Below are 17,156 nucleotides of genomic sequence, written 5' to 3'. Positions count from 1 at the left end.
TTCATCAAGCAAGGCACACAGATGGAAACTGCTCACTCCTCCGTCGTAACAGCAGGAGCCACATCGCCTCCATCCTCGCCCTCACTCTTAGCACCGCGGTTATGATGACGTCTCCTCCGCTTCGCCTTGGGCGCAGAATCACCATCTTCCGTCCTCTCCGTAGACTCCTTGCCTTCTCCATCCTCCGTAGCCTGCCTCTTCTTCGCAGGCCCAGCCGACTCAGTGCCCCTCTTCTTCGGCTTCTTAACACTTAAAGGATTAGGGCCCTTCACCTTCTTAAATCCCTTCTTCTTCTTCTCCCCCTCCCCACCCCTCTTCGGAACCGCATCATCATTCAACCCAGCCCTGAACTTCCCACTCTCATATCCATCCCTCAACTCCTCACTCAACGAACTCATCGGCTCTAAAACCATAACAGACCGCTTCACATAAACAATCGGCACACCAGGAATAGCCCGCGCAGCGCTCCTAAACAACCTTGACTTTCTCAGCGCAACCTCAGCCTCATCGACACCCCGCTTCCGCTTCTTGTCGTTCTGCGGCGCAGCCTTGGGCGTCGCCGGGTCCGCCGTAGCGAGGATATAATGCTCCTTATTCCGCTTGACGTCTGCAGAAGGCGAAAGAAGAGAAAGCAGACACTCTGCTTCGTCGATGGGGGTGTTGTCTTCGTTGTGGGAGCAGTGGCGCAATGGGAGGACGGTGGGCGGGGGGAGTTGTGCGGGACGGACGGGGTTGTTGGTGCGGGGATTGATGGGTTGGTTGGCCATGATGGCTGCTAGGGAGCATTTTGTGAGGACTATATATCGTGTCTTGTTAGTGATTATCTTGGGAACAAGACCCGGGGTATTGGTCTTTTTGGTTTGGTAGGTGGGTTGTGGTTGAGACGTACGAGGCTTGACTTTGCCTTGCAGTGTGCGCTCGAGGTAAGGGAGTAGCTCCATCTTGAATGAGTGTACGGCGTTGAGGAAGTTTGAGTCCACTATATTGATTTATTAGGTGACTTTCTTTGATTCTGAGATGCGCTTGGTTGCGGCTTACGTAGGACTTGGTATGGTTCGCGGAAGCCGAATGCAAGCTCATATTGGTGCATGAGCTTGCGGTACTTCTTTGAGCGTTTGGCCCTCATTTTCGCGGGTAGGTGGCGATGAGGGTATTAGAATTGAGGGTGTTGGGTGGGAGTTGTGTTGGTGATTTGCGTCGATCGATTTTCTTAGATCGAAACTTTTTTTCTGATTTTGCCGGGCGGAATGTTGCTTTGGATGTGGTCCGTGCATTATCTAGATTTGGGGGAGCTTTTACGATATTCTAACAAAATTGATGTAATTTTGAAATATAGAGCGAATATGAGTATTGAAGAAAGAAAAAAATAAAATAGAAATAAAAACAAAAAAATAATAATAATAAATAATATAAAAAATAGGAAAGAAAGGAAAAAGAGGGCAGTATTGTCTAATTACATAGATCGTAGGTTCAAAATATCTTTACCATATGCAAATCATTCCCCTCCAGTTATTGACTTGCGATGGTCAATGTGCATATGTCCATAACCTCGTGTCTTTGGCATTAATGTGCATGCCTTCTATATTAATGCTTTTATTCTCGAGGGCGCAGTGCTTTGATGTTTGGACGCTTGGTGTGACATGATACGGTTCGGCATTCAACCCCTAGGTGGAGTGGTAATGGGCAGCTCCCGGTTCCACTAACGTATTGTAGTCCAACCCTTGAGGAACCGATATATGGCGTCGGACGCGTCAGGATGAAGTCTGCAAGCGATATGTTTCTATATGTCACTTGGTCTTCTAGTTGAGGCTTCATAGCCTATTGCGTGCGTCCGGTTCAAGAAGCTCTCCTCTTGCAGGAACCGACGACCACGCTAATGTCATCCATTTTTCCTATTACAAGTCAATCAGCTGCTCACTATATTGCAAGGAGTCTACTTACCCCCCTCAATAGCAAGGCCCTCTTCAATTGCCTTCTCCATAAATGGGCTCTCAGCGAACGGGTCCTGGGCAATAGCCAGCGCGGATTTCAGCAGCTCTCTCGCCACGAATACCATGCGTTCTTCTGCCAGTACCTCAGGAGGAGCCCACTCAAGGTCTGTATTGTCATGCCGTCCCTGGTTCCACTTCTTGATGCCCTCGAGCGTAATGGACAATATTTCATGCTCCCAAAGATTGTCTAGGACGCCGTCGGACACAGCAAGTACGAGATCATCCTCCTCCAAATCGACTTGTGACAGAACCGCATCCTTCCGCGGCGTATCCACGCTGTTGGTCCCCAGCTGCATGGGGCAGTCGAACCAATGCCATTGTTCCTTGGTCCGAAACAGGATCTTCTCCTCGCTTGGACGAATGACCAGCAACTTGCAATCGCCTATATTAGTCACGTAAAGTAAAGGCTTTTCCTTCCCCGTATCATCGCACGTCCAATGTAAGATCGCAGTTACGGATGTCGTTGTTCCGTACCACTCGCTAGGGGCGGTCGTTGCGTTGATGGTTTCTTCGTAAGCACGTTGAAGGTACTCGACCGGATCCAGCGGCGCATTACTATCAACTCCTCGTTCGACTTCTAGAGCCCAAAAATGTAGCAAAAGCCGGGACCAGAGTCTATCCGTGTATAAAAATGAGCATAACTTATCCTAAAAAAACCAGAGAGTAAAGAAAAGAGACACTCACCCAGCATGACCTCGTGGCTTGGTAGCCCATGCCCCTACGCCATCGTCGACCCCGAGGAAATTATCTGCAACCAATACCGCATCGTCACCGTTGTTTAGCCCCCTGATTAGTTCGCCCTTGACGGATAATCTCTTATCCTGACTGTGGTAGTGGGTAGTCAACGGGTCGGAAAAGGACGAGGACGGCGGGGACAGGAACGGTGGGGGGAAGGGGCGCGAGGGCCGTTTGGCGCAGAGCGCATACCCCGTCTGGAAGCAGAATGGAGACTTCCTAGATCCGGAACTGGGGAACTGTGGAGGACGATCCGGCACGGGAGTGGTGATGCCGTAGGACGGCCAGGTAGCACGGTTATATCGTCGCACCCCGGTTCTGGGTCCTCTGAAGTTTGCGATCCACTGTGGATTTCGCGACAACGGAGATGAAAAAGAGGATATTAATACAGTCGCCGAAGTCGATACGGTTTTGGGCACCATGCCCGCTAGAACTGTTTTCTTTTCTGTGGTAGGGAGATAAAAGTTGCGCTGGAGTCTTGACTGACCCTCTTTCCGCGCACGATTTACCTAAGGAAGGAAATTTATTTTTCTTTTCTCTTCTTCCCGGTTTGCTGGGGCAATATCATGCTGGGATCTAGCGATAGTAGCGGTGGAATGATCGACGTTTTTTTTTAGATCACAGGGTTACGTTCATTGAGCCAGTGAACATTTAGACACATAGCATGCTGTGACTAATAATAACCCTTCAAGATTATTTAGTTCTGTCAAAAGTTTGGCTTTCTGTTGGTGTTAGGGACGTATTTTATTTACTTACATGTTCCGAGTGTTACCGCGTACATTACATCCTCGGGCAAGGTACCGGTCAAGGTACAGCGCATCACAGTACAAGAATAGTATCTTTGGGGCAAATATGGGCCCCTAAAGCAGCTTGTAGTTAGTTACATATCCCTGATCGTCCTCAACGAAGTCAAATCATGCTGTGAGTCACCCTACGATCTCCTAATCCGTACGGAGTAGTAGAACCTGGTCTCATATCATCCCATATCCCCTCTTCTCCCCACCCTCCCCCAAATGAAACAATCAATGAGTATCATCCCATATCAGAACTTCGATCCTCACTCGAGGACTTCACCCCATTAGCTTTGAGAGGTGTTCGGCGCTGGGCTTCAATCTCACTGTCCACTAGTGAAAACGCACGGTCCAGCTCTAACGCGATTTCAATATCATCAATATCCCGTTTAATCAATGAAGCGCATTCGAAGACCGCCTTTGCAAGACTGCCGCATCGGGTAGCGAAGTCGCGTGTTCCCGGAGCCTTGCGACATTTCGCAAGCATTATCTGCATCATACGGTCTGCGCAGGGGCAGGGGCGTTCAGGATCCGAAGTACATTCCCAGGAGCAGATGCACGATGAACGACAGATGCATTTTCTCTCCTTCATGTAATCACTCGGGCGACGTCTCTCGTCCACGCGTCTAACATCTCCGATGCCTTTGCCTTCCATCTTGGCGAAAGCCGACTGGCGGTGGTCCTTGACGAGCTCACGCTCCCAAAGTTCCGGATCGACACTGTCGCGGTCAACGAATGGAAGATCGGAACCAGTGACTGACAGCACAGCCTCCGGTTTTGGTATGAAAGAAAGGTACTTCTCAGATTGAACTGTGAGGATCTCCTCCGGCGGTATCTGATATAAGAACGTGTCATGGTTCCACTTCGAACGAAACTCAGATGAGATGTCGCTCACAATTCCCATAGTGTAACGGCGGTATCCGAGTAGGTCGTCGAGGAAGAATCCTGTGCCAATCGCCCTCTCCATGGCGCGGCGGATGAACTCATCCTGATGAAATTTGATGAGATCCTCATTGACATGGTTGCAAACGGTTGGCGCTTCGAGGGTGTCTTTGCAGTGCGCGAGGATCTTCAGCAAATGATCGGGCTCTGGGAGGGTAAATCCATCCTTGCGGGGTGTACATCGGAGTTCCAGGTTGAAGTAAGTTGATAAGTCGACGTTCGCGATCTCCATTATCAGTCTCGCATATACGGAATAATAAAGACTTTCCACGGCCTCAATAAGATCAGTAATCGAAGCGGATGTCACAATTTCTTCCGCACGTCTGATATGGACCGGAACGCTGTCAGGAATGTCTTCCACCTATGATCGCAGTTAATTCAGATACCGCGACACAGGATAGCACATTGATCTCCGAGCGCACGGCCACGTACCTCGATTCCATAGTACTTGAGAATTGTGACGAGGATCTTAGCAACGGTGTAGACTTTAGAGAAGACCGACAGCACACTGTGGAGCCAGTCGGACGCATCGTCATCAGTCACATCTTCGAGGGCCCTGACAGCTTCAGAAAATATGTTCCACTCGGGAGAACTAATAGTATAGGGAAGGGCAGGGCGCGGAATTGGCGCCATGAGCTTTTGCCTTGTCAGTTCCAACACAATAAGTCGAGTTTCAGGACAGTTGACTTACAGCAGATGAATATGAAGCCTCTGTGCTATCGGATTGGCGAAATAGTAAAGCCTCTCGTCGTCTGTTTTCTTGCTCCAGCAGAGCCTGGGAGTACATGTAAAAGCCATCAGTGTGTTCGCTGGTAGTGGATGACTCGAATGACAGAAAAGTATTGCGCTCATCTGGTCTCGATCGCGATGCTCGCCTGGGGAAGATCTTGTTCAAAGCAGAGTCCCAGAAATGGGATGCAGACCTGTATCTCTTCATACTGGCGACTCGGTATTTTGAGAAGGGTTCATTTGGCAGTGCATCGACGTGAGGTTAGGTTTGAAGATAATCATTCGAAGATGAGATGAGAAACCATCCAGAAGCGGTGGGAGGAAAGATGCGGAGTGAAGGGATTCATACTCCAGACGGTGAATGTATGTCTCAAACATTGTCGGTGGAGATGGAGAGATAGTGGTTGGTGTTACTGTCCAGTTGGAGGGGTGAAAGCGTGAATACGGAGGGTGTGTCAGGGAAAAAAGATAACAGCTCGAATCCAAGTTCTGTATCTGTTCTTGTATGTATCTTGTGGTGCTCGGCTTTTGCTTCCATATCTGCTCTTTCTAGGATGTTTAGGTAGGAGCTGAAGATGAGTGAGTCTTGAACTTTCTAATCTTTGCGATATCCAAGGAAGTCGAGAATCCCAAGCCGCCTCTATGAAACAAACAATGCCATTGTCTACTTATAGATGTTTGCCATCTCACCAACATTGACCCCCAGTTGTGCAACACAGCAGGACTATCCACAACCCATAGAATCTTTATGAAAGTAGTACACATTACAGAGAATCTAACGCACATCATACCTTCTTCACTATGCTGCTGTGTCTCCATGGACTGATTGGATAACAGACCACCATGTTTGCCAATAGGACTACATATCTATGAACTCCCATGGGTTTCAGCCAGTGTAACGACTAGACATAGCGCCTACGAGTGTGGAGGCTGCCCTGTAGCCCATAGTTTACAACTGCTCGAGGTCAACACAAATGATTCAGTACTGAAATTTATGCCCTGATATAAGACGATAATAGCTGCGTACATGCGAAGAAATTTGAAGCATTGACTACATTAGGGTAAAGATAAGAACAATTCTATCGATCAATCGTCAAAAGCCATGATATCGCTAAACGCCGTGGTTCTGTGTGACCATGAATGCAACAACTCCGGGAGATGAATGCTAAGAGAGAAGTGGGTATGTATGAATAGATGGGAGGAAAAGGAAGGAAAAAAGATAAGAAAAGATATCATCACGTCGTAAAGGTCACAATCAGACAGACAAGTAGCAAAACTATAAAAAGGTAGGGTCAACCTCGATTGGGGTGTCCTCTTCATAGTTATAGAAAGGCAACGTAATATCTGGGATTTTCCAGATCAACTTGTTCGCCCTTTCAACATACTCAGACGGTATATTCATGCACTTGCTGAAAGAGAGGGACTTCAGGAGCCATGTGCTGTTAGCCTCCTATTGCAGCTGCTATTCATGGGGATGAACTTGACACTCACTTTCAGATTCCTCAAGCCTCTCACCCATTCAAGGCCACTATCACAAACTTCATCTGCAAAATCTTCATGGTCATCAACAGGATGAGTGAGGATCTCGTGGCAGTTCTCTAACCAGAGAACCTCAAGTCTATCCCCCGGTGCATATCCGTTATCCGTTTCTGCCGGGTCATCCGGATCTTGTTCCATACCTCCCAGCCAATTCAAGAAATCAGGCTGTGCACCGTGGCAGGTTTTTAACTTCAACACCGTAAGATTAGGGTTCTTCTTCACAAGCATTGTCAACTGCCACGGCGTGATACCGGAGCGCTCCAGTATCAAGGTCTGCAACCCAGAAATTCCAACATGCTTGTACTTTCCTATTCCAATGAGAGGGTTCCATGCAGCGCTGCATGGAGCGGGATATCGCCAGGTGCTTGGCTTGATATGACCATCTCTGATGTGTTGATGTTCAAAGCGAAGTGCAAGGTGACGCAACCCATACTGGCATCTAGTACCTAGTGCCATTGCACTCTCGATGTCGATATCGTACGCCATAAACTCGAGCTTTACGAGTGATGGCCCGTAGCGGCTCACTACTCTAGAAAAGATCCTGTTCTGGGTTCGAACTATGTGTTCCTGCATCACTGACGGATCCGTCGAGCATCGGAGTTTCGCATCCTTGGTTTTACTTAGATGTTTGGAAGGCGGCGCCTGTTTTCCCGGCTTGACCTTCGGCCGGATAATGGAGATAGTGTAATCTGACCCGATCTCCCTTTCGATAGGAAAGGCTTCACCCAGTTTTTCGCCCACTTGATCTGCCTTAATCCAGCCCGCCTGGAGACAAGATATTATGGAATGGGTTCGCTTCTCGAAGACCCCCAACCGTAGACATCGGAGGCAGAGAATGTGCGATCGGTGATTGGTGCGACACGTCTCCCCAAAAGCAAGCACTGACTCAAAAGGCAGGTACGAAAGAATCTGAAGGATTATCTCCAACGGGAGAGGACTGAGTCTGTCAGACATGGTGGGCTTGTATGGTGACTTCCGGATATCTGGGTCTGGCTCGGACGCTTGTTCTTTTAAATAATACGAAGCATTAGTCACGTAGCTTCTGCTGGTCCTAGGGTATTCTAGCAGGCAAAAGGGAAAAGGAACTAATGATTAGAGAAGGAAAGAGAGTCTGGGAGGAAGGTTCGCAAGGCTGCGTTAGTCAACGATAGGAGTGTTCGAGCATCGCAAAGAGATCAACGATAAGAAAGACGCGGGCTATAGTAGTTATTATGTGAGTACAAAGCCAGCAAGTGAAGCAGGCATGATTTGTCAAATGCCTCAGGGTGAAGAGATATCAATTCCCTATCATCGTATGCTTTCAAGGGATAAGAGCTTTCTAATTGGCAAGACAGCGGCGTTGCAAGGGCAAAAATAAAATTTAGAATAAAACAAAAGGGAAGAAAATTACATGAAGGATCGTACGGAGTAGATATATTGAATTATGTTAAATCAGGTATTTCCGAAAGGCAAAAGGGCATCAAGAAACCTTTGGAGACATCAATGTTCATCATGGCTCCAGAGAAAAAAAAATGCAACTTACAGGTCAACCAATAGTTGTATAGCCCGATTTGTACAACTGAATATGCCGAGTTGTGATATTTATTGTTATTCCAAGAGCAGAATCTAGTTAAGGGCAATGCCGTCCATGCAGGGAAGAAAGTTTGATATGAGGCAGCACAAACTTGAGGGAAGTAAGCCCGAAGAGTGAATGCACGGTGGATCAACTTCAGGTTAAGTGATGTCAAGTAGCTGCTGGGCATTGGAATCCATAGGGATAAATCGTCCCCAGTCAATGATGACCGCCCTCTGCTCCGTACCGTAGGCACTTCTTACTGATGGGCTAGCCACATGAACTCCCAACTTGGCCGCATACCGCGATCGACTTTCCAAACCCCTGCGATGTCATTCACTTCCCACAGGTGGTAAATACCCCCTCAAAGGTCGGGAAGGAAGTAAATATGCGGAGACAGCGAAGTTTGGGGCAAAGAAATTCCTAAAAGGTGATGATTGGGTGCCACCAAAGTCGTTCGTGGTAGTTTGCCTGCTGGATAGTAAACACCGCATGAATCAGTGGACGTACAGGAGACACTTTAAGAGGCAGAGTAACATCCTGCGAGCCTCGAGGTGGTAATTTTGATTTATTTTCTTAGTTTCTTTTTCCTTTCCCCGCTAGACCCATAAATCTTTTCTTTCCTTTTTTTTTTTTTTCTTTTCTTTTTCCTTTTCTTTCTTAATTAAAAAATATACTTTTTTCCGTAAGCTTCTTGGGGCGCCAAGAAGAGTCGATCCTGAATGTCGGAATTAGAAAAAGCAATTATGATGTGTTATTGATTTTTTTTTTCCCACTGCATAGAGCCTTTGTAATAGATTACCCAGAAGGTTCGAGCCAGCCGCTTTAAGAAATCACCTTGTCCTCCAGAACCACAAGCATTCCAGAGTTGGACAGAGCTATGCTGCTCTAGGGAAAAGGATGTATCCGCCGTTCAGCCCTCCTTGCAGTGGGGGAGGTGACACACTACCAGATCCCCGGTACCATCGATCCAATTGAGACCTCTGAGCTTATCCGATATAGTAAGACAGGGTGATCATTCTGCGTATTCACTATGCACTAGTTTGTTGTACCGCCAGGGGGTTGGTGGTTTCACTTCCCCAATTTTCGGACATCCCGACGATCCGTTATTGGCCCCCAAGAGGTCCTTGCTTTTTTTTTTCTAGCTGAAAGAGGTCCGAGCTGATTGCACCGGTTCTGCGGTTAGTGACACCGAGGGTTCGGTCACTGCAGTGACACGAGTCATGCCCCGCGTTCTCGTCGAATCCCAAGGCTCCGTAAAGTTCAATGCTCCATGCAAGTTCTCCCAGAGGGAAGGGTCGAGAAGTCAAAAAGGTCACAACGACGGAAATCGAAGGGACAGAACATTGAGATGATCGTTACCGGCCGGATGGTTTCTGTTTGTTTGTTGGGCCTATGGCAAGAGGTAGACGGCGGTGAAGAAGTGATACATCACAATGGGCCTATACCCACTGCAATTTTACCAGTCGAGTCACGTACTCTCTTCACAATCCTCTTTTCGCGGTAAGTTTCGTTGCTTTTTCCTACTTCTGTCGGGACTTGGATCTCACCGTGGATCATCTCCGTCAATCATCTATGGTGTGTCCATCAGACAAGTCCACGATCTCTACCCGCAATAGCTTCCATATGCGATTTGCAGGGGTTTCACTTCACGGGTGTTGCCTGTCCGGCACATTTTGATCAGATCGGACGGCAACTTGCAGGAGTCTTGTCCTTGGCCGAATGGAGAACAAGCACTATGTGTAACAATTTTTGATATTATCGTGAGTGGTATGACAGCCGAGTGTAAAGAGTCCAGGTAAGAAGATTTTCTCTTCCTTTCCAAGTCTTTGGGTCGTCTATATACATTCATGGTTCTGCAGAGAAATGGAACAGTCAATCGCCTAATGGCAACGACCATTATCGCCACAACCCTTCTTAATCACCTCCGGAGCCTGCGATGTATCTAGCCTGCAGAAGCAAGATGCCTTGATAGGGACATCTGCCACAGCCAGCGCCAGCTTTAGTGTAGGTTCGATCATGGCCGCCTGTTCCATTTTTCCCAACCGCACCAAGCATTCATGATAGCCTTGAAGAGACCAGACATTGTTCGGATGCCGTCGGGGCCGGATGAGAGAATTATCCAACCCAAGGTCCGCCCGATATACATTCTCTGCCTTCTCGATTTGGCCCTGTTCCAACATAAGGGCAGCGTAGGCATGCCGAGTAGGCTGCATCCAGGCCCAGGGTTCACTATACGGAAGTCTATCATCCAGCTCGATCGATTTGCGCAGACTGTCGAACGCCTGGTCATACTCCCCACGACGATACTCAATTTCTCCGTCGAGCATGGCGGACGCCACAGCCAGGAGGTCGGAGCACTTACTGTTGTATGCGCGTCGAGTCTCTGGGACTCGTGTCCGAGCCTTTTGGAATAATTCCCGCTCTTGCTCTGCTTCACCAACTCGCCCCGTCGCTGCATATGCGACTCCCTTGGCATAATGAACCATGGCCGTCTTGACCGTGTATAACTCTTGGTCATAGGGCAATTCCATCTGAATAATCTCTTCCCACATCCCAAAACGTACCATGACATGCACGCGCACGGTCATGAAATTCTCCAGCCAGTCCGCCATGGGAGGCGATTTCATGCGAAGCACCTCCTCTGGAACAGACGCCTCCATACGAGCAACAGCGTCCATAGCAGTCTTGAGTTTTCCAGCGAACATAGCAGCATAGATCAGCGAATGGTAATCATGAAGACGGTAGAATGTGTAGAAATTGACGGCCCCTGCGCGACGCAGGAATTTGTCGTCTGCGAGGGTTGAGTTATAATTCGACGCAATGGAACGGCGCCAGTCACCAACCAAGATATCCAGATGAGTAGGCATATGATGCAAGTGACCAGCATCCGGAACTAGGTCACGTAAATGGTCGCCCGCATTCATGCCCAGTTCAGGGGTGGGAGACATCTCGATATAATGGATGTACAGGTGCAGAAGGCCGGGATGTTGATAAGCACCGTCTTGCTCTAATGCCTGTTCTAGCACCCGCTGTACGTCGGCTGTCGGGGCACCCTTGACAGGCTGGCCGGTAAACAGATCCCACAGAGCCCAGGGGGTCAGATTCATCAGCGCATCCGCATATAGCACTGCGATATCAAGATCACTGCCGTACTTCTCGTACGCCGATTTCATGGCGGCAGCGTATTCTGCGTTTGGTGCCGAGTAGTCGGCCAACGGGGTTTCACTCGGGTAGCGCAATGTAATGGCGTCGGCAAGTGCCTGCTCCCAGGGCGCGGCATGGACTGATAATTCCTTTGCCCGTCGCGCTGCGGCAAAGGCACGTTTTAAGCAAACAGCTAAGTCTTGCGGGTCAAACCGATCCCAGCCTTTATTGTAATTGGGTCCCAGCGCATACGCCAATCCCCAGTGAGCCATTGTACTTGAAGGATCATGGCCAATTGCCTGTTCAAAGCAGTAGGCACCTTCGATATGATTAAAGGCATAACACCAGGTCAAACCACGGTTGAACCATGTTTGTGCATCTGAGCTGGTCGTGGTGATGGTGTGCCCAAACGATCCAAGATCATAATATTCGGTGCTTGCCGGTACAGCAGGAGAATTTTCGACAGAGCCCATTATGATTCGACGATGAAGAGAATGAAGGGAATAGAAGAAGTGAAGGAAAGGGATCCACTGTGCAACAAGATAGAAGAGGAGGGAAGAGGAGAAACTTCGGGGCCTTTTATAGCAGCGCTAGATCCTACCCTGTATCGTCATACCACATCCCGCTTATATATGCAGATTGGCGACATATTTCTCGAGCCCATAAATCGGTGTTTGGTTGGATACGGAGTCAGGTAATAGATATGATTCGTTATGATCTCGAACTAACTATAACCCTAAGTCCGTGGATCCACACTTAACTTCAATCGCCGACTATCGAGTCAATGGAACCATCATGACTAAGTCCAACTAATAAAACTTATGATGTGTTGGGCATGACTCTTTTTAAGGCCGTCTACTATAGTACATCGAAATTACACTTTTGGCATTTTGTTCAGAAGGATGCAATCTTCAGGCACGGTCTAACTATATACCCACTCTGTTTAATAGTCATTTTTACCTAGCCCTAATTCTCGCTATAATACACATGCTCTCGACGCAAATGATTCACACTTGCTGTACTGACTGGTCTGCTCGGTCCCAGTTCAGGGCAAGGTAGCAAAGCAGACCCCTTCAATTTCCCGTGCCATACCGACCACGCCCTCAAAAGCAACATCCGCCCTCATAGACGCACTCAATGATTCGAGACCATGCCGTAGCTCCTCAACCAGCCGCTCGGCATCTTGCACCTCGGAGCCAGGCTCAGGCTGGCTCAATAGGTGATAACACGCCTGCAAGTCTCCCGAAGATAACGAGGTGCGGACCCTTCGCAGGAGCATTGTGAGAGCATAGAAACTTTGCATCTGGCAGCAGGCCATATACGGAAGCGATCGAGGACAGAATCGAGACGTCGACGATCCGGGTAATGCGTCGTTATCGGAAGGTGCATCGGTATAGTATAGATTTGGTGGTGTTAGGTGGCGGAAAACTCTGGACACGGTGAGTGATGATTTCAGGCATATAGCTGCGGATTCCTGCTCGGTGAAAGGGAATGTCGAGTTGATTTTGGTCAACCGACTCGGGGAGAGGGGGTGTGAGGGGTTTAGGAAGTCGATACGGTTGATTGAGTTGAGGCCGCAGTGTTCACCTAGGAATAAGGGGTGATCTAAGAAAGCCCTGAAACGATGCAATCTTATCCGAGCACTAATGTAAAATGAATTAGGATGCCAATTGTTTGCATTGATGAAAAATCATCTGTGTGTGGGCTAGATGGGTAAGAATTTCACCTGTGAATTATGGCACTTGTGATTGCCCATAGGTTTCGAGGAGCGAAACATTCAGCTCCTTGCCGGTTTGTTACACATCGATATCGATCGGACTCAGCGGCGAGTGACGATATCAGAGTGTTAAGCTCACGAACACGATCAAGTAGGGTAGGAGATTGACTAGATTTACTGTCCTCTTTCTCGAGCTCCTTTGCTAGGTTGCTTGTCCGGAGGAATGTATCTTGTGCTTTTGCCAACAATGGCCAGGGCTGGTGTACGTGTAAGTCGAGTATCAGGGGCAATAGCCAACTGGGGGGCATACTTCTAGACAGCCACGGAATACTGGGTACGGTGTGCTGATCCGAGGGTCATCTATGAGGATGATAGGGCACTGGCTTGAGTTAGCTGACGTGTTAATAAAGGGTGAGGATTGGTCAGCTCATGCCCATGTAACTTACCGAATTACTGAGGATCGAAGAATGATAACTGAGAAACATCTGTACCAAGCAATCAGTCTGTGGGTAACGTAACCGGATGTCAGGGCGGGTAAGCTTACCGTCATCCACCAGGCTCGACTTTGTGCATCCGAACAGCCCGATTCATCCGGGTCGGCAGTGTGTATTGATAGATCCACAGCGGTTGTCAGCGCCTGGTTGGCTCGAGCGCGCATCTTCGACAAGTTGCCCCGCTGGCAAAGCTCGTATATGCCGAGCAATACAAGAGCCAAGATCGACTCCAGCTTCCGAGGGAGATCAGGGTGCAACGAGCTCCACCGGGTTGGGCCCTCAGCTGTACTAGTGAGATGCGTTGCCGGCTCGGGAAGATCAATCCAATTTTCAATGCTGCTCATTGCCGCATGTGCATAGAGTTCGGCGTATGACTGACGCGCATTGACTGCAGCTTCAGACATGGAATGTGGATCTTCTGGCAAAGGAAACAGTACGAGGATCGCGGACAAAGCCAACGCAAAGGGTGACGTTGGCCAGTAAGGCAAGGATTCATGATCTGCTTGAACGGTTCGCAGCGAGATCGCAAATGGGCGGTCCTCATATTGAGCAACCGACGGTGGGGGCAACACAGGAATATAGGGATGGACAAAGACATAGTAGGCGTTGACCCTGGCACCACAGGGCACTGTATCAGCTGTGGCCAGATTATAAACAATGTGTGGAAGGTTTCGGCTTCAACGTACAGATCTGCCTCGCATCCATATGCTCTTATTGTGAGTGACCCCAGCTCGAAAGCAGGATTACTGTTTTCATCCGACGCGAGATCGCCGGCAGATAAACCTCTGACATCCTGGATGCTGGCGAATGGATAAGGAAGACCTTGGGTTCCTACTGGGCCCGAGGGCAAGGATGGGGATGGCGTATTGATTTCAGCAATGGCACGCTTCCTTGTCTTGAATGCGTTCCCTTTGCGCGCCCCGCCTCGTCGACTAGGGCGATAGCGGCACTCTCGGCGATTGTTGTAACACTGTTATTCTCTACGTTAAGTCTGTCGAAAAAAATGAGTGCGATCCCCCTTACATTGGTGCAAGGATTCTGCCCATCACAACGGGTCTTGATGGCACGGCTATACAAATCGTCAGTTCAATCAAGATAGATGAAAATAGCAAGATCAACGTTGGTTGACCCACCATGGCAGACATGCCAGTTTCACAGGGGCCTTTATCGGAAGCATCGGAATTTGATCCACCTAGGCAGGTGTGTAGCCTTCTCCCTTGCGTATAGCAGCAGCAGCTTTTATTCTCAGGACTTGAAAAGCCCAATCCCCACCTATCGTTCGAGTTTCTACTGAGCGGGACCGCGCAGTCGCCGATGGTGGGGCATGTCAGAGTCGAGGTGGAGAAATGAATAAGTAGTCCATACTCCTGTATGAAATGAATGATCTTATTCCTGAGACTGTGATTTTGTTAGAAAAGAGTACGTAGCTAAGATACAACTACGTACTTTTACAGACGCTGCACCACTTTCTCCACTCCCACATCCACCGTGAACCCTAACTTCGGCGACCCGGTCTTTGATCTACTTGGCTTGAAGTCAAACGCCGGCTTCCAATCGCCACCCAACGATATTATTACTAGTAAGTCTATAGCTCACTTAAGCACTACTGTTGATATCTGAGTAGTTAGAATTTAATGTATTTCTAAGCCTGCTATATTGTGATTTCCTTTTTGGGTTATCGGCTTTCACTTGTGACTTGGATATATTACTATAATGCTTCAGCCGTCCCTCGGATACAAAATATATACAGTACATACCTATCACTAGCTACTACCAGTATTCTCTTCAGTGATAAAATCTATGCAGACGCCTTCATGAACTCAAGAATAGGAACGAACAACGAAAGTACAATTAACTGCAAATTGCAACTACACATTCACCCTCATCATACACGCCTTGATCCTCACCACCACTAACACACCAAAAAGAAAACAATGTCAAACATCCGCCAACTCAAACGAGCCTTACCCTGGGTCCAAACCCCAATAATCATCAACGCCCCGATGAGTGGCGCCGCAACCAGCGACCTCGCAGTAGCCGTCACCCGCGCAGGTGGACTAGGACAGATCGGTTTCCTAGACAGCAAGCGCTCCCTAGCAGGGCAGCTCGAACGAGTCAAACATGAACTACAAGATATCATGAACACATACAAAGATACCCCGGAGTCTGTACTTCCCGTCGGTGTGGGGATGATAGTCTTCGGTTCCCCGGTTGCGTATTGGCTTTCGCTGTTTTCCAAGTACAAACCGGCGGTGGTCTGGTTGTCGTTCGCTACGACAGACGAACTCAAGGTCTGGTCGGAGGAGATCCGGAAGGCGTCACCACACATACAGGTCTGGATTCAAGTGGGCAGTGTGAGCGCCGCGATGGAAGCTGCTCAGGCTTGTCGCCCGGATGCCCTGGTGCTCCAGGGGAGTGATGCCGGTGGACATGGACATGCGCTTGGAGCGAGTGTTATCTCGCTGCTACCTGAAGTGGCGGATGTGTTGCGGGATCGGGGTATTGATGATGTTTCACTCATTGCGGCTGGAGGTATTATGGATGGGAGAGGTGTTGCTGCTGCGATCATGCTCGGTGCTGCCGGGGTGGTGATGGGGACGCGGTTTCTCGGGGCTGAAGAGACGGAGTTGCCGCATCAGTTTCGGGAAGCGGTTTTTGACGCTTCGGATGGTGGTCAAGCTACCGTGAGATCGAGGGTCTTTGATGAAATGTGGGGACCTAGTCCTTGGCCGGAGTTGTACGATGGGCGATGCTTGAGAAATAGCAGTTATGACTATGTCAAGAGAGGGATGAGTATGAGTGACATGCGGATACAGTTATACCGGGATCTTCAGGAGGCTCGGGGCCAGCAGCTCGATTTCAAGGAAACTGTCACAGTTTGGGCTGGCACTGGTGTAGGTATGGTTAAGAAAAGCGAGAGGGCGGCTGATATTGTTCAGCAAGTGCGGTCTGAGGCACGGAGAAGACTGCGGGATGCAAGTTCTTGGCTCTAGACAAGACTGTTTTATACTCCCTTCGCTATGCACCATTTCACGATGATTCTTTAGAGTACCAAGTCGAAGCTAGGATGCCGTCGATGACACGCCCAAGACCATAAATGCCATTATCAGCTTTCACAAATCCTGTAGGCGGCTAGCCATTCTGCTGGAGAGATGGCTGTTGTTTACCCTGCCCCACCCACATTTATGAATCATTCATGGCTGTGCAGCCTGGTGAGCCTTGACCTCTTACCATCATTCTAGGTCTTTTCATGGGTGAGTAGCCACTTCGAAGGAAGGCTTCGGCGAAAGAGTATGAAGGATAACTGGGTAGAAGGCGGGATAGGGTACCGCTGCTATGTTTGGGTTGATGATGATGTCAACAACATCGATTAATGCTTGTAAAGCGTTATATAGTAGATCAAAGATAGGGCTGTCTGGTAAGACGACCAAAAAAAGGTCGTGCCCGGGTTCGAACCGGGGTTATTGGAAATTAATTTGATATCAAAATCCAAAGTGATAACCACTACACTACACAACC

At 48.8% G+C, this 17,156-nt stretch overlaps 5 protein-coding genes and 1 non-coding gene across 6 annotated transcripts; 1 reads left to right on the top strand and 5 right to left on the bottom strand.

The window, feature by feature from the left end:
- Positions 1-32: 32 nt before the first annotated feature.
- BDV27DRAFT_141661 (uncharacterized protein) lies at positions 33-5,396 on the bottom strand (the record flags this gene model as incomplete). The annotated part of the gene is made up of 8 exons (XM_032069858.1): positions 33-796; positions 890-979; positions 1,039-1,121; positions 1,938-2,606; positions 2,676-3,159; positions 3,788-4,820; positions 4,892-5,095; positions 5,151-5,396. 8 exons carry the CDS (start codon positions 5,394-5,396, stop codon positions 33-35), a joined length of 3,573 nt encoding a protein of 1,190 aa, XP_031931869.1.
- A 1,068-nt stretch (positions 5,397-6,464) lies between these two features.
- Positions 6,465-7,681, bottom strand: BDV27DRAFT_153609 (F-box protein; the record flags this gene model as incomplete). Its single annotated transcript, XM_032071827.1, has 2 exons — positions 6,465-6,611; positions 6,680-7,681. The coding sequence occupies 2 exons, from the start codon at positions 7,679-7,681 to the stop codon at positions 6,465-6,467; spliced, it is 1,149 nt and encodes a 382-aa protein (XP_031931868.1).
- Positions 7,682-9,974: 2,293 nt separating this feature from the next.
- On the bottom strand, positions 9,975-12,063 carry BDV27DRAFT_29841 (tetratricopeptide repeat protein). The gene has a single exon (XM_032076257.1). It carries the CDS (start codon positions 11,897-11,899, stop codon positions 10,163-10,165), a length of 1,737 nt encoding a protein of 578 aa, XP_031931867.1. The 5' UTR covers positions 11,900-12,063; the 3' UTR covers positions 9,975-10,162.
- A 277-nt stretch (positions 12,064-12,340) lies between these two features.
- On the bottom strand, positions 12,341-15,002 carry BDV27DRAFT_121658 (uncharacterized protein). The gene is made up of 8 exons (XM_032065418.1): positions 14,771-15,002; positions 14,661-14,706; positions 14,324-14,607; positions 13,688-14,249; positions 13,590-13,628; positions 13,454-13,522; positions 13,153-13,400; positions 12,341-13,069 (listed from the first exon to the last, which is right to left on the bottom strand). The coding sequence occupies exons 1-8, from the start codon at positions 14,812-14,814 to the stop codon at positions 12,472-12,474; spliced, it is 1,890 nt and encodes a 629-aa protein (XP_031931866.1). The 5' UTR covers positions 14,815-15,002; the 3' UTR covers positions 12,341-12,471.
- A 277-nt stretch (positions 15,003-15,279) lies between these two features.
- BDV27DRAFT_167040 (nitronate monooxygenase) lies at positions 15,280-16,746 on the top strand. The gene has a single exon (XM_032074363.1). The coding sequence runs from the start codon at positions 15,572-15,574 to the stop codon at positions 16,628-16,630; it is 1,059 nt and encodes a 352-aa protein (XP_031931865.1). The 5' UTR covers positions 15,280-15,571; the 3' UTR covers positions 16,631-16,746.
- Positions 16,747-17,072: 326 nt separating this feature from the next.
- Positions 17,073-17,156, bottom strand: BDV27DRAFT_t32. Its single transcript has one exon. It is a non-coding gene; the product is annotated as a tRNA-Gln (tRNA).

The sequence above is a fragment of the Aspergillus caelatus genome, assembly GCF_009193585.1.
Source record: "Aspergillus caelatus strain CBS 763.97 unplaced genomic scaffold BDV27scaffold_18, whole genome shotgun sequence".
NCBI lineage: Eukaryota > Fungi > Ascomycota > Eurotiomycetes > Eurotiales > Aspergillaceae > Aspergillus > Aspergillus caelatus.
Note: the sequence above shows the minus strand (reverse complement) of the source record. Positions and strands in the feature narration are given on the sequence as shown.